At 37.3% G+C, this 17,729-nt stretch overlaps 1 protein-coding gene across 3 annotated transcripts in view; it reads left to right on the forward strand.

Moving 5' to 3' along the window:
* The window catches only part of iars1 (isoleucyl-tRNA synthetase 1), a 189,664-nt gene extending 180,591 nt beyond the window's left edge, over window positions 1-9,073 (forward strand). For all 3 annotated transcript variants that reach the window (XM_078543384.1, XM_078543383.1, XM_078543385.1), the window contains exons 33-34: window positions 3,321-3,473; window positions 7,311-9,073. In XM_078543384.1, coding sequence (XP_078399510.1) covers window positions 3,321-3,473; window positions 7,311-7,393 — 236 coding nt within the window. In that variant the 3' untranslated portion in view covers window positions 7,394-9,073. The remainder of the gene's footprint in view (window positions 1-3,320; window positions 3,474-7,310) is intronic.
* The last annotated feature ends 8,656 nt before the right edge of the window (window positions 9,074-17,729 follow it).

The raw sequence follows: 17,729 nt of genomic DNA on the forward strand, positions 1-17,729 counted from the left end.
ACAAGACTTCGGTACTTTTATAGTCCATTCCACCTTGCAATAAAGGCCTTGTCATGCTATATTATTGTATTTTGTACATGGTTTACATTTTCCATTTTGAAAGGAATGAAGTTGAGAGGAGAATGTTACAGATTTTGACAGTTAAATTAAATAATGTATTTCTATGAGGCAAGTATGATGTAGGTTTTCCTAATGAACTGAGTGGAACCATACACTGACTCCAGTGTTTGGTTTCCATAACTGTGGCTCTAGTTTTCCAAACACTGCATGCTGTAAGCTCCTTTAAGTACAGTTACAATTAAGGACAGGCCCCATAACTGTGAAAGCTTTACCAGAGGATGCTCTGTTAATTGCCATGTTAAGGGAATTGTAAGAAAATGTTACATTCCAAGGGCAGAAGTTTCCCCCTGTCGGGGGTGGGGGGGGTTGTGCGGGGGCGGGCAGGGTCGAGCGCGAACCTGATCGGCGCCCCCAATTGGGGCCGTGCCACCATTTTACGTGGGCGGGCCAATTAAGGCCCGCCCAGCGTGACACACACCCGGGAGCGCTGTGCGCTCCCTGTGCAGATGGTAGGGATTCCCTGAGTTGGGGCCTGTACTCTTTTGCGCGCATGCGCACGAAAGATCACAGAAATCTCCCTGAGTCACAGAGGTGCCTTAGGGAGATTACTTTCACTTATGAAACATTGAAGAAAGGTAAAAAAAAAATTTAAGGACATGTCCCCTCATGTGAAACTATCACATGAGCTGGGCCATGTCCATTAATTTTTTCAAAATGTTTTATTTAATTAATAAACCCTTCATGAAACCTCATCCCGCCCGTGGATGAGGTTTTATGAAAAATGTGAAGGCCGCCTGGGCTCTTCGCCTGTCTGCCAACCTTAAGGTTGGACGGGCATCATTCTTAACAACTTTAATTACTTTCTTAATGGCCTTAATAGGCCTTTGGCAGTTTGGTGGGTGTGCTGCCGACTCAGCTGCGCACCAGCTGAACTGACAATCTAAATGACGCGTAGTGACGTCGGGACGCACGCCTGACATCACCGTGCGTCATTTTACACGTCGGCAAGCGGGCCCCACCTCCGCTCGCCAACACGAAAATTCTTCCCCAAGAAATTCACCATTAATTTAAATATTGTACCATATTTTACAATTTATTAATGATGGATGGGATTAAAAATAAAAGGACAGATTCTGTTAAAGATAAAATGTTAAGTTTACCGCACACCCAAGGAACCTGACTTAAATTAGGAAATCTGTGTGGGAAATCATGGGGATGTCAAAATATATCGTCAGTATGATCAAGTAATTCCTTTTTTTCAAAACAAATCCATTGCATTTTTTTTTCCAAAAGTTCAGGCATAAAGCACAATGAATAATTCTGCTAAGAACTGTAAATATTGAAACAACTTTAGACCGTAATATGTTATATGGGTTGACAAATCTATTCTTTTAGTTTGAATCAGATCCAAAAAACTAATTTGTTCATCATAGAAGCAAACTACTTTTGACGCAGAAATTGTGGATGAAAAATTAAGCCTTTTATTTGGCCCTGCTGGGGCATTTGTTTTCTGTCAACCAATTCGGTCTCCTTTTCAACTTTTGTGATTTGGGTTTGGTCAAATTGTATCTGCGTTAAATAATTTTCCCCATAATATTACAGCTGTCATAGTTATAAGGTCATAACGTAAGAAATAGGATTAGACCATACAGGCCCCCAAACTAGAATCAGCCATGATTCAATGCAATGTCTTCAGCATCAACTCCACTTCACAATCCGCTTCACTTACTTCTTGATTCTCTGAGACACCAAAAATCTGTCTACCTCAGCCTTAAATATATTCAGGTGGAGAATTCCAAGAATTCAAAACCCTTTGAATGAAGAAAGTTCTCCTCGATTCAGTCCTAAATGATTAGCCCCTTATCCTGAAACTGTGCCCCCATTTTCTAGGTTTCTCTGCCAGGGGAAACAAGCTCTCAGTCTGTACCCCTTCTGAACCTTTTACATTCCAGTGAGACCACCTCTCATTCTAAACTCCATAGAGTACAGGCCCAATTTACTCAGCCTCTCACCATAGGACAACTCTCTCATCCCAGGTACCAATCTAGTGGATCTACGCTGCACTCCCTCCAATGCAAGTATATCCTTCCTTAAATATGGACACCAAAGTTGTGCTCAATGTTTCACACCTGGTCTCACTAAAATCTTATACAAATGTAGCATTGACTTCTTTATTCTTGTATGCCAATCCCCTTTGCAATACAGGTCAACATACCATTTGCCTTCCTAATTGTACCTTCATGCTAACTTTGTGTTCCTTTGAGTGCAACCAAGTCTTTCTGAACATCAGCATGTAGAAGTTTCATGCCTTTTAAAAAAATATTCTGCTTTTCTGTTGTTACTACCAAAGTGGATAACCTTACACTTTCCCACATTATATTCCATCTGATTACGTTCCATCTGCCACCTCATTGCCTACTCACTTAACCTGTCTATATCTCTTTGCAGCCTCCTTGTGTCATCCTCCGAGCTTAATTCCCACTGAACTTTATATTGTTAGCAAACTTAGATACATTACTCTCTGTCTCTTCATCCAACTCATTAATATAGATTGTAAATAGCTGTGGCCCAAGCATTGATCCTTGCAGCATTCTACTAGTCACAGCCTGCCAACTTGAAAATGTCCCTTTAACCTAACCCAACTCTTTGTTGCCTGTCTGTTAAACCAATTTTCTTTCCAAGCTAATATATTACCCCCAACTACATGAGCTCTTACTTTGCACATTAGCTTTTTGTGTGGCACCTTGTCGAATGCTTTTTGGAAATCCAAGTATGCCACACCTGTTAGATCCCCTTTATCTACCCTATCCTCAAAAAACTCTAATAAATTTGTCAAACACAATTTCACTTTTATAAAACCATGTTAACTTAGCCTGATCATACTATGATTTTCAAAGTACATTGTTAATATCTAGGGTCAGAATTTCTATTTCTCCTAACAAGAAAACCAAATTCCTTTGTGCTCCAAACTACATACCAGACCAAAGCTCTTCATAGTGGGTGATCTGATTGCTTCAGTACGTCACCTTAATTAAAAATGCATACCAGGAGCTGAAAACTTGCAATTGTAACTAAAGCAGGGCCAATTTGAATTCAGCATAAAGGCAATCCGCTACTGATCTGTTAGCTTTGTGATTGTTTCATGCCAGTGTATCTCAGAGATGTATGAATTATTATTTAGGAACAACAAAAAATGAGCCACAGACTGAAGTTGTTGGTTTTCCTTAGCACTTTGCTTACACGCTGTTATTCTGTTACAGAATGCCTCAAAGGAACAGTTGGAGCTCTTTTGCTGGAAAACCCAGCTGGTCAGAATGGGCTGACATACCCTGACCTCCTTCATGAGACAGCCAAAGTATTTGGCCTCAGAAGCCAGAAACTAAAATTGTGCCTAAATGATACCAAAGCAGAAGGTATGTCTTTTTGATGATTTAAGCACTGACTGGGAGAACTGTGGAACAACTACATTTTGAGAGTTCAGTACACCAGGAGTATAATGATCTGTAAGCTGAAACAGTTGGATTTAGCATAACTAGAACTTCAACTGTAGTATCAGAGATCAAGTTTTCTTTTTTAGTATACCCCGCGTATGTGTTGTAAATATACTTTCTTCCCCCTCCCCACCCAGGCCATTTGTATTTTCGCGATGTTTGCTGAGTACTGGAAGATTAAATTTGAATACATTGAATCTTTAGTACATGTGTACGACATGTTTTTGCCCCTGACAGCTGCTTGCTGTGGTAAGCTGTCTTTAGACATTATAAGTCATGCTAAGCGTTACCTGCATGCTGAGTTTTTGTGGTGCCTTCATTTATAGATCAACCATGCAGCATTGAGCGTTTTGCTGGGAATGTTTATTAACAAGAAAAGCGACATTTGTCACCTGAGTCTGAGTGTCTCAGCGCCAGTGTTCCATATAATTATTGCTTATGACTTTGAAGATGATTTTAAAAAGTGATTTAATTTGTTTTTTTCCCCCTGTAGTGAGTTACCAATGTCAGTCATGAAATTAGGAGGAAACAACAAGCAGAGGCTAGCCAGTTTCCCACAATTGGAGAGGGGGAGGTTGCCAAGTCGGCCTGGGAAGCATTGTGCTGCATAAGTTTGGTGTACTGCAGAATAGTCAATTTTGGTGCGCATCAACTGTGATGAGTTCCTGACCTTAACTGTGTTGGTTCTGGAAGGTGCACAATCATCTTGACCTGAGATAGATGAAACAATATGGAAAAAGGGCAACTTGAGAAGCTCTTGTCCATGTTATAATGCTCAGTTACAGACCAATATAGGTGCTGTATTTTGTCCTACTACTGTATTGATTGTAACCTGAGAGAAGCTTGACAACCAGGTTGTTCCAACTGCGTGGCAATGGAAACATGTCCTTGCACAATCATTTACATTTCAGAATCTGTTAATTTCTCTTATGGGTCAGTTCTTAAATGCTATCATGTAGACTGATTTTTAATAATTACATAAAAGTTGTCCCCGCTTATTTACAAGAAATATGTCTGCTCCCATTTTGTATTTTAAGCTTGCTGTAATATTTGTTTGCAACTACTGTTCATGTGATTTTAACTACGAGAATATTAGATTTAAGTCAGCTCATTCCATATAAGCCAAAGCACAGAAACTTGTGGCGTGTATACTTTGCCCAAATAATGCAAAACTTAGTTGTGATAATTTCTCTGAGTCATTTTAAAATATATGCTCTTAAATAATCAGTGTCCACAATAATTGACATTTTCTGAAGCTGCCACAAAAATGCAGAATTTTTGATCTTCTGATGTTGACTTCAATTTTAAAACTTCAGCAGTGGTTTGCAACAGAAATTTAACTAATTCATTGGTCCCTATGTGGGCTGTGGGTGAAGAAAATATGTGATGCAATCTCCTATATATTTTTTAAATATAAGCCAAGTGATCACATTTAATTGAACACTGATGATTAGAGATGATTCTAGATTGCCATTTCCCATTTGGTGTAGAAATAGCACTTTCAAAAACTAATTTTGATAATGTGGATCCCTGGCCAAATTATGTTAATACTTCCAATGATTAAAATAATGGCATGCTGGTGAACAAAAAGGCATAAAATATATTCATGTGCTGAAACATCATTTAGAAGCCTGTAAAGAAGAAAGAATCTTGAGTGTCATTACTCTTAATGTTTCCTAAATAATGGAGACCTGTGTTATATTATTGCACGTCATTCTTTAAATGAGAGTTCAATGTAAGATATAATTATTTTGATATGTTGTTATTAATACAATAGTATAATTTAAACAAAATGTCATATCAACTGAAATGTTTACTAGTTCACATCTATTATATAATTACAAGTGCCACAAGAAGCCCATTGCTGTTTGTGATACAATGCCTTGTTAATTACTGTACTGGCAACGGTGATGTTCTGATTTTCACTAAGGGAATAACTTTTGATCCACTGATGTTTGTAGAAAGGTGTAAAACTCTGGAAAGTTTTCTGTGTTAATGTGGACAGTTGAGAGGCGTCACGGCTTCAGAATGGAAATCTATTTTCTCCTGTGTACGAGCAATCCCATGAAAGTGTTCATCGCAGCTTACAGCTCTTCCATTACTACCTTGACTGAAGCTTACACTGATTAGCATATTTTTATTATGCCTATTCAACATTTTAACTTCCCTCACTCAGCCACTTAGAGTTTTTGTGCATATCTCAGTTAATAAATCTGTTAATGCTTTAGGGTTTAGCACTGGCAGTATCCCAACTTGGAAGTGCCACCATCAAAAAGTGGAGAAATGAAGTCAATTCTTATTTGATACTGCTTCAGTGGTGTCAAAAAAACTAAATGCACAGAATGTCTTGAATTATATATCTTCATGCTTTATTTTACATTTCTATGAATATCAGAGTGCCACGAACACACCATTGTAGCTTTAAAGTGCAATATTTGAATTTTATTTCTGGTACAATTCCATTTGGGAAACTTGTACTCAATCTGAATTAATCTTTGACCTGTGTTGTGCAGATGAATTTTCACATGCAGTGTAGGTAGGCCAATAAAATGGGCTGCTGCATCTGTGCAGCCTTTTTTTAACTTCAAAATGGGTCATGGTCTATTGTAGGATCCTCGTGAGGATCGACACAATTTAGAGAAGAATAGAAATTGCTACTAAAGAAAGATATTCACTGGATTCATTTTGTTCCATTTGGCTTATCGGCAGTTTTTAATCTAGATTGAGCAGTGAGGACATGATATAGTGAGAATGAGCAGTGACAACATTAGACAGGACAAGCAGTGGTAATGTATCATATAGTCCTTTTAGTGAAGCTTCATTTCAAAGTCACTTTGCAAAATAGGGAGTGAATGAAAGATGACATGAAGTATGCTTTACTCCCTTACAAAATACGATAATGCCCAAATTTTGATCAGTCAAACTTTTGATGCAAATGATTCCTGGCTCAGCTCTTTCGTTTAAAAACAATTGAAGAGCTGCTAAAGACTTGACATGTTTTGCAGAACAGTGTTGGTTTCAAAGACTTGTAACCTAAATTATCTGTAAAGATTGAAGTTAGCACAGAGCTATAAACAAGCCAACCAATGTAAGGCTATCTTTCTGCATATATTCATATAAATATTTTTTCTTATTTCTTTGAAGAGTCCTCTTATCCAGATTTCTGGTTAACATTATCCTATAAAACTTTGTTTTGAAAATGATTTGCAAGCATTGCAATAATATCTGAATTGATATTGAATGTTTATCATTGGGGGATAACTCCTTGCTTGCAACGGGAGGCAGTCGTGTAGTTCCAGTTTTCTTTTGACTTTTGCTCCTACATGGAAAACTAAATAGATGCACATTTACAGAAAACTACAGGTGTGTCTGGTCATATATGCAAATCAAATTACATATTTCACTGCAATGCACTGGATGGAATTAATTTGCCAAAACATTACCATTAATTTGGGTGTTTTGACTTTGAGATGATGTTGTCCAGTTTCAGACTTTTCAGGCATTCCCTTTTGGATTGGGCATAGCAAGTAAACCACTGATATTTGGGAAGGTTGTTTGGAACTTATTTTTGAGCTTTGAGCTTTATTTATATTCTATTCAATTTTAGTTCAGATGACAGATTATTTCTATGATCAACAATTGTAAGCTAGTCTTGTAATTTAAAAAAAACAAGCATGGATAAGTGTGACTTGGATTTTTACCTTTAATAAAATTGTCTTTTTATGAGAAAGTTGCTAATAATGTCTATCTTTTTTTCAGAAATTACAACTGACTCTTCAGTGAAAATGTTGAACACCAAGACCATTTACATTCATGTTTTACCAACAACTGCTGAATCCTAAGACCTGTACAGATATTTTAGCTTTTATGAATGCTGCATTATGACCATGTCCTGGTATTAATGGAAATTCCATGCCTGGAGTTAATGTGAAAAAATTTAAAGTGTTGTTGACATGACTTACTGAAGAAGTTTAAATGCTATTTCATAAAATTACATTTTGGTTGGTGTCTTGCATATGTATTGGACTATTTTTCCTTTTAAGCATGAGACAAGATAATCTACAGTTGGATATACAATACTTTGGTGTTGTGGCATGGGCAGAGGTGCTAAGAGTAGGTTCACTCATTCATTATTCTGAGTTCCTGGTCTCCTCAATATGTTATATAGAGGTGCTGGGCATAGGCCAGGCACATCCCCATTGAGGGTTGTTGATTCATATTGTTTCTAGCTGTATCATAAATAACACTGGTGAAGATCTGGAAGGCACCCTCTTTTTCAGGTGCTTTATGGCCCTTGGATTGGGGGAACAAAATGGAGAGCCGGAAGCAATCGCCAACATGACAATAGGGTAGATAAAAATGTACATCTAGAACAAGAAAGAGCAAACTCTGAAGCAGCAAAGTTCAGACAATCTTATTCATCTTTTCTACAATCCCTGTTGTGTATGCTGGTTATGGCACAAAATTAAGGAGAAGCAAAAAATATATTTATTCCTAAGTCTTTACAATAACAGCTTACATTTATATGGAATCTATATTGAAAATTGCCCTCAAACATTTCAGATTTAATCGTCAATTCTATGGTTTGGGGTTTTCTCCCAAAACACAGTCTGGTAATGGTATTGTCTTTCCTTTCTCCCTGGCAGTTATACCTATTGCTAACAGTTCAACTGAGATGGCAGGGTTTTTTCAATGATGCCACTGGATAGTTTTGTAACATCTTTCAAAGAAAATGTTACCCTACTGATTGTTCATGGTATTTTAATGGCCCAAAAATAACATGGTTCAGATTTCTTGGCCTATTGAAGATTGCTTCTTGGATACAACAGTTTCATGCAGATCAGTGGGTAACTTTACAAATGGAACATTAAGCAGGCCTCCACACCATTGCCAGTTTGAAAATACAATTAATCTTAAACATGGTGTGAATAGCAAATGTGTTGGACACTTATCCAGTATAATGTCAAATAAGCAGTTTTGATATCATCATACACTTGCACTTTGACCCTTCTGCATCATTTGGTCAGACTTTCTATTATTGTATTAACTCCCAATGTGCATCCTTTATCCCATGAATTTAAAGATCATACCTGTGGTAATTTTTCACCCTGACACTTTCAAATGGCATTGTAGGAATGAAAATGTTGCTTGTAATTGCATTTCAGTAATTCCCTAAGAACCATTGGAGAAAATGTCTTTAACCATGAAACTATGCAATACAATCCCTCACAAATGGACAAAAATGGTTTAGATAACTCTCAACTTGCAGCTGCTATAGTACATTTTGGAAGGCTTTGTTTGTTTCGTTATACAGTTATACATGTGCCTAGGAATTGTATTTTTGAAAACTATTAAGCCTTCCTGATGCTTCTGTAATAATAATTGCGTTACTCTTCACAGCCCATTGGGAATTCTAGTGAATTTGAGCTCACATTAAGTTCCAAAATTCAGGTTGAGGTTGTTGGTTTCTCAATATGTGATAAACTAACTTGAATAAAGATAACAATGTGATGTATCAAAAACTGTAATGGTATACTTTGTTTTATTTTTAATGTGGCCTCTTTAGCAATACTTTTTGTCACCAGAAGTCAAATTGTTTTTTTTTAAAAGTGTACCAACAAAGAGGACTTTGCCAAAGCCAAGGTGAACTGGGACATTTACAGGATACTGGATGAAATGAAAATAAATAGGAGGGACTAGGAAGGATGATAGTATTTAAAATCGATAAGTTGCCTGGTCTGGATGGGATAAATCCTAGATTGTTGAGGGAAGTAAGGGTAGAAATTGCAAAGACGCTGTCCACAATCTTTGAATCCTCCTTAGAAACAGGGGTGATGCCAAAGAACTGGAAGATTGTAAATGTTACACCCTTGTTCAAAAGAAGGGAGATTTAAAAACATGCAATTAGAAGTCAGCCAGTTTAATGTTAGTGGTGGGGAAATATCTAGAAAAAATAATCTAGGAGAAGATTAACAGCCACTTAGTAGATAAGCATGGACTAATAAAGGAGAACCAGCAGGGATTTGTTAAGGGCAAGCCGCGTTTGACTAACTTGATTGAGTTTTTGACGAGGTAACAGAGGGTTGGTGATGGCAGTGACTTTGAAAAGGTGTTTCATAAAATACCTCATATTAGGCTTATTAGCAAAATTGAAGCCCATGGGATAAAAATTGCAGTTTCAGTATGGATACAAAATTCGCCAAGGGATAGAAAACAAATTTGTGGTGAATGGCTGTTTTTCAAACTGGAGGGAGATAAATCGTGGATTTCTGCAAGGTTCACTACGAGGATCACTACTGTTTTGGATATACATTAATGATTTACATTAATGGTTCAGAGTACAATTTTGAAATTTGTAGACAGCATGAAACTTGGAAGTGTAGTTAACACTGAGGAAGATAGTAATAGATTTCAAGAGGACGTTGACAGGCTGGTGGAATGAGTGGGCACATGACAGATAAAATTCAATGCAAAAAATGAGTTAATAAATTTTGGTAGGAAGAATGAAGAGAGATGATATACGCTACATGGTACAATTTTGCAGGTGCAAGAAGAGGGAGACCTGGGAGTCCTTTTTGAAAGTTGAGGATCATTCTAGCTTGTGTTACTTCATGTTACATTGCAGTGAGAGTCAAATGTGATGTTTTGTTTGTCTCTGTTGTGATAGAAAATTTGAGTTTTCCCCAAATATTAAAGCTCAGGTTTCAGTTTTGAAATATTTTTGGGTCATGTGTTCAGCTGTAGTTGTTAAGTGCTGTTTGCCATTGATTTGCTGGTCTGTGATTAGATTTGTTTCATGGTTTGTGTAGCTGAAGAGATTCTGCAGAGCAACTGAAATCAGCAATGTAACTTGATTCGCCAGCCACATCAGTAACCATAAAACAAAAAACCATCAGAAAATAAAAGCAAAATACTGCAGATGTTGGAAATCTGAAACAAAAACAGAAAATGCTAGAAAAGCTCAGCAGGTCTGACAGCATCTGTGGAGAGAGAAAAACAAAGTTAACATTTCAAATCCGTATGACCCTTCTTCAGAGCTGAAAAGTGGAAATGTGATGAAATTTATACTATTTAAGGGGGTTGGGGCAGGTGGAGCTGCATAGAAAGCCAACGATAGGTGGGGACAAAGGAGGGATTGACAAAGATGTCATGAACTAAAGGACAAAGGGATTGTTAATGGTAGTGGTCAGTGCTAAAAAAAGGTGCTTAGTGGCGTAAAGTAAGAAAGCAGAATGTGATTGTAGCAGAGCAAGGGTAGCATTGTGTGAAAGAACAACATGGAACAGAAAATATTTCCACATGTGGGAAGAGCATAACTAGAGGCCGTCAGTATAAGATAATTACTAGGAAATCCAATAAGAAATTCAGAAGAAACTTTTTTACCCAGAGTGGTGAGATTATAGGACTCGCTACCACAGAGAATGAAACAAATACAGAAAATGCCAGAAAAACTCAGCAGGTCCAACAGCATCCGTGGAGAGAAAAACAGAGTCAATGCCTCGAGTCCGCCTGACTCTTCTTCTGAGTCATGCGGACTCGAAACGTTAACTCTGTTTTTCTCTCCACAGATGCTGTTGGACCAGCTGAGTTTTTCCAGCATTTCCTGTTTTTGTTTCAGATTTCCAGCATCCACAGTATTTTGCTTTTACCACAAAGAGTGGCTGAATTGAATAGTATTGATGCATTTAAGGGGAAGCTAATCAAGTAGATAAGGAAGAAGCAAATAGAGAGTTACAATGATGGATTTAGATGAGAAAGCTAAGTGGCATTAGTGTATGTGTGGAACCTGATGTCAATTCAGATGATATCACTGAGGAGCGACATGTAAATGAGTATTGGGGGGATGGGTGTGGTGGCAAGAATAGATCTTTGGGGTATTGCAGAGGTGGTTATTTCCAAACAAATTCCGAACCATTTTTCCAATATTGGTTTTAAATTTTTACACACTAAATTTAACTCATGTTACGATCATCATAGAGAACAATAACAAAAAAAAATTCGAACTTCTAGTTGATAAATGAAAGGATGACATGGCAAGATTTCAGTTTACAGACTTTTTACTGTAACAAGCAAACTTGGAGTAACATTGACTAAACATCATTTGTCTGAACAGAACTTTCTCCTTTTACTTTTAACACAACCAAAAATCCCACACTGTCTCTTAAGTGGGAATTCAGTTCTCCCAGAACCAATCCAAAGTGATTCTTGGTGTAGGCTATTCCCACCACCCAGATTCTGAGGTCTACTCTGGATATCAATGACCCAAAACTCAGAACTTCGCCCAAGACAACTGCACTTTATTATTTGATTTCTGTTACAGACAGTTCAATAATACTTATACCAATGACTAAATAGTCACTGTGCTTAAATAGGCCTCTGCTTCCCGCCCTGTCATGTACACACTTTCTGATTGGCTCCTTTCTCTGATAGCAACGGTCCATGGTTGGCTCCTTTCTCTGATAGCAACGGTCCATAATTGGCTTATTTTCACCCCCAGCAACCCTCCCTAGAGCAGGAAGGCCCCAACAGCAAGTTTGGCCAAATTCCTGCTAGATTTACTTGCTTCAGTACTTCGCCCATCTGTCCCCGATTCCACCAAGCAACCATTGCATAAGGCTGATTACAAACTGCTGCATTTCTACTTATCCAATGATATTCTAAACCAACAGCAATCATCAGTTTCATTACATTAAGATGTTACCTTTTGACCTTTGAGTTTTAAGCAAACAACTTTACCTGATATTTGTAATCAAAAAGGTCACAAACTGGGAAAAAAAATGGTTGTTGCCTGACCTTTATCTATTTGTTGCCTGGTCTTTAGCAAGTCATCTTCCTAAAATTAGCATAAAACCACGAACACAGCATAAAGATTCTCTGTTAACTCATTTTGCAGAAGTTAGTCTATATTAGCCATATAAATAATGTTCAATAGTAATAAAAATAATGTTAAATAATAATTGTAGGCTTAGCTTTTCCCTGTATCCATAAAAAGCTTCCACAATGTAATGACCCTTTTCAAAATGCAGCAGCTGCCCACATTAGCTCCTGATGGACAATTCAGTTCTTACTTTATTTCAGTTCCTTTTCTTTCCCAGCCTGGAAACTTTTAACCCCAGAACTGTATCACAGTGCGGGTTTTTCCTGATGATTCACCCTCTGGCACAAGAATCTTCTAGCCTTGTTTCCAATCCTCACGAGCTTGGTCTTTTCATTCCCAGCTCCTACCTGCATTCCTGTGCTGTGAGCCATAGAGACTTTTGTCCTCTAGCTGCACCCTCCTGGATCCTGGAAGGTAGCTGCATCTGAGAGTTTCAGATGTATTTTAGAAATCTTTCCCCTCTCAAAGTCCATTCCCATGGCAATGTGAATCACATGGGCGTGATATCCAGGTTGAAATGCTGATTACTATCCTTGAGACCCCAACTCTCTCATACCTTGGTAGTAAATGGACAGTTTAAAGCATAACTGTTTACAGCCTGATATTCTCAACACCTTGATGGGACTTTGGAGACTAGCAGTCTAACCACTGTAAACACAGACGCCACTGCCATATTGTCTCCAAGTGTAGCACCTTATACCTTCTTTCCAGCAAACAACCAAGGCCTCCCTATAATCTTTAACAACCATATCACCTAGGCCTGTTGTTAGGCAGACTTCAGAACAGGTCACATGACCTATTTCATTTACCCTAAATTAAAAGAGAAAGTCCCAAAACATAACAATCTTAACAACCTCATATTTGGAACACTCAATTTTAAATTTGTTCTGTGGTCCAACTTTTGAATAAATATTCTAGGTTTAAGTTACTTGCTTTGGTTAACATTTAATTTTAAATCCATGCTCTCACTGCTCATTAACCCATCAACCAACATTTCTGGATGGTTTAGAACTCGGTACTCATTGCTGTTATTTTCAGTGTTGTGCTTCTTGAAATGGAGACTGCAAGGTCCAGTTTTCTTTAAGCAATGCTAAAATTTGTCACGAACAATGTTGTGCACTTTTTGAGGTTTAAAATAACCCCTATTATCATCGCTATGAAGTGTACGCACATTTTTCTTTCAAAAATCATGAAAGCAAAATTCAAAAGTTCTGCTTGTCAGATTGTCGAAGAGTAAGCAACATAGATTGAAAAGCGGGAACAAATTATACATTTGACTGGCTCCATTTTCTACCATAAATAGGATTATTAAAACTCATGCTGGATTAGTGGTTCTCAAAACATTTTTGGTGAAAGGACACCGTTTCAAATAGATAATAAATCACAGAACCCCCATCAAAATTATAATATCATGAACTCCTTGCACATTTACATTGCTGAATGTAAAGTTCATGAATGTTGTGTTAAAGGGACTTGTGTGGAATTTTGCCAGAGTTATCTGATATGGTGAACATTGATGTGAAAACTTCTATCTTTCATTCAGCTGAAAGGTTATAGCTGATAGGTTACCTGACAGGTTCAGCAATGTTTCTGGTCAATATTTCGCTGCCTGAAACCCCCCTGCTCTTGAGAACTCTGGCACTATTTCAGGTGTAACCCTTCACTACTCACTTATTTACTGCACAGACATGTTTTATGGTTCTTTCCCTCTCTGCTTCCGCTTTTTAATGGCCTGTCTGCACAGGAGTATCGCTGACACCGCCAGTAACTGGGACCAAGGTTTTAGTCTTAGTCCAATCACAGGCTCAGCTGCTATAGTTGGTGAACAAAGTTTGGCTTCATCGTTATTCCATGCTTCTGGACATGGCTGACATGGTAGCTCCTTCCAAATTCCCCCAAGCCCCAGCCAAATACATTCTGGGTTTCTCTGCAGCCTCTTATCTCTTGTGATTTTCAGTCAGTCCAAAGCCTCCTCATCCAGTTACGTACCTGTTTGTTTCGAGAACTGCCTCTGCCCTAGTGCCAGCCCAGCGATCACTTACTAGGGTCTCAACTACACTAGGCCCCCAGGCCTGATACTGGCCTGTGTGCAAGCTCTTGGCTGTGCCACCCAAAGAGATGAAGATGACCAGAATAGCAGCCAACAGTGATTGTTGCCATTACTGTAATAAGTCCCATTCACATTGTTTACTGAACTGCTGGAAATAAGTCTCTACAAACCCCAGTTTGGGAACTACTGTACTTGATTATCCTGACAAATTTGACATTGATATTTCCCCCCCCACCTTTTTACAGGCTTATCAAGCTAATTTTAAGGATACAGCATTGTTTCCAGGCTAGTTTTATTCTTTTACTTCAATTTGTAATAACTTTATGTTTAAACTGCTCTTGCAATATCACAACTTTTTCTATTTCTTTGCAGTCTTTCCCTAATAATTGTTGATTGTGCATTTGTTTTGTTGCACAATCATGCACTAACATCATGGAGTACCATGAACAAACCAGGTTACTAATGCAATCAGGCAGCTGCTCGGATTTGATATAGAGGCTTGATGAAGTTTTCACCACTACTCATACTGTGACAGTAGCTGTGTTAAATTGTTTATATATTGTGTAGCGATTGAGTTTTTACAAGATCAAAGAAAAAAATTAAATTCTAGACGAAGCAAACAATGAACACAGACTAAGCATACAGTCTTATTTGCATGGCATTATTTACTTCAAGCAATGAAAGGAAACGTTTGTTACAGCTGACAATGAATGTAAGTTAGAAGATGAACAACATGAATGATTTATCCAATGGTAAGAGATCAGTTGAGAGGACTGAAAGGGATTGCACCAATATGCGAAGGTTTTTTCAAAGTGGTAAGAAGCAATTCAAAAAAGTTACAGCACTGAATTGGTTAAAAGAAGATCAATCAAGTCCAGAAATGCAACACACTGAAATGGCAAAGAAATGTCCTTGGTTTTCGAGCAACTTTGTATGCAAGGTGCAAGCAATAGTGAATATTTGATAACCTTGCAGTAAATGGAATAAAATTAGGTCCGCACGTCTTAAAATGGAGGGACTGTTATCATTTAAAGCCTTATGACAAGAGTAGATGTATTTTTAAACACTGAACAAAATAACCTTAACTTGGCCTACTTACCAGAAAGAAGTCATATCACTTGAAAAAGCATATGCAGGTACACATGAAATCTTTCCTAAAGTCTTAACTTCAGTTTATAATTGATGGCACAAAGAAGGCAATCTGACATCTTCCCAATAGAGTTCAACCCAGGTGTCTCCAGCTGAAAATTCACATCCTGACTATTCATAGTTCAAGAACTTTCCTACGTCTTTTTTCAAGTAGGTTATTCCAATTTTGTGACTTTGTGTCATTAATGAAACAAATAGACTCTGGACAGAACATCCTACAACACCATTATTAGGGATATTAATAGATTTTCTCACCAATTAGCTTCAGAACATAGCCCCAAATCAAACAAGGTAAGGATATAACAATACCTCAAGCCTTGTTACATCCATATACGAATTATATCCAATTATAGTGTTACTTGTTAATGTAAAAGACAGTGCCCAGCATATGTTGACCTAGATAGATTAATTTATATCCTTTCACACGCAAGATAAATTAGCAAAAGTCTGAAGACATGGAATATCAAGAATTGCTTCCCTTTTATAGCCCTCTGTTGTCATTTATTAGGCAATAGGGAAATGAATGAGGTGGTGACCAGCTACTTTAAAAGTAATGTTTAAATACTGTTCCAACTTCTATTCAGATGTGTGGCTAGAAATTAACTACTAATGATTTCAAAAAATAATTAATTCTTTATAATGACTGCTAGTTATGATAACTTATTTGATAAAACACCATCACTTATTATATCAGCAACTACTTTTCTGCTATGATAATCTAGGTCAGTTAGCAATTTTTCCTATAATTTTTAAGACTTGTGAACACTTTGCTAATATTTCATTCCTTTCATATTTGTATACATTTGGCAACAATTTTGAAGTTGAATTCTTTATGTTGGAAACAACCATCAAACCAATTTTCATGCAAGTCCAGTACATTAGACCTCGTGCTTTATTTTAACATTAAACGGTGGGTATATCTGCCCGTAAAGTTTGGGGAAGTTAGTGTGTGCAACACTTAATCATTATGGCATTAGAGATTCCCAGGTTAGGTCTAAAAAGATAAGGTGTGAGGGAAATGTGTCCCTTTACATTATCTCAACAGTGAGAATTAACACTAACTTTATAAGAATACTTCAGGCAGCTCCAAAAGTCTTCTATTTTCTGATCCAGGATCTTTATGATCATTTTCAAGAGTTTATGCTTTAATGTCCCTGAAATTGCCTGAAGTCATTTCACCACATTTGGGCAAGAGAGGAGACTTTTGATCAGGGTTTGAACCTTAGTCTAAAAGATGAAAGAACAGCGTTGCAATCCACTGCGCTGTCCAATTCCTTTGATAAGTTTTTAAAAAAAGATTTGTATCTGAACCTGGTCAAGGTTAAATCTGGAATATAGGCATTATCGTGAAAGAATGACCAATAAAGTGAAATGCTGTCCGATTGATGTAATCGTAATAGCTGATCATTGCATGAGTAATGCTAGTTGTTTCTGTTATGTATGGTCATATTTAAAATTATATTAAAAATCAAATATTTAACATTTAAGGAAAGCACAGAGAGGGCTTGATGGCTTTGAAAAGACATTTGAGATCTCATACATTCATACTTTGCATTAATTAATTAAAATATACACATATAGGTTTTCAGAAGTAATTAAAGAGAAAAGATACTTACTGTTCCCAGCCTGATTCAAGTCTCTCCGTCCCTCTACCATCCTGCTCCTAGAATCCGAGTCCCAATTTCACCCTGGTTTATTTTTCCAGCTTTTCGAAATGTTCTGTGATTCAACGTTTGGAGCCCTAAGGAATTATACCGCAGTGGTTTTTTATAAAATCAATTTAACTGAAATAAAACAAATGACAATTGACTTTTGTACCATCAGAAGGTGAGTGTAACACATAATTATTATGTCCAAGCAAGGGTCTTAGCTAAATTAGGCAATGTTAATTAGAACAATTTTATATCAGTACCTTATTGAAATAGATTTAATAATGGTATGTTTGCAATGCAAAATAAATTAATGAAAGGAACATCACGACTTGTATTTCTACAGGTCTAACACAAAAACAAAATATTGTGGATGTTGGAAATCTGAAATAAAAACAGAAAATGCTGGAAATATTGAGCAGATCACGCAGCAACTGTGGAGAGAGGAAGAG

Source organism: Cetorhinus maximus, chromosome 6, assembly GCF_964194155.1.
Source record: "Cetorhinus maximus chromosome 6, sCetMax3.hap1.1, whole genome shotgun sequence".
In the NCBI taxonomy this organism is placed as follows: Eukaryota; Metazoa; Chordata; class Chondrichthyes; order Lamniformes; family Cetorhinidae; genus Cetorhinus; species Cetorhinus maximus.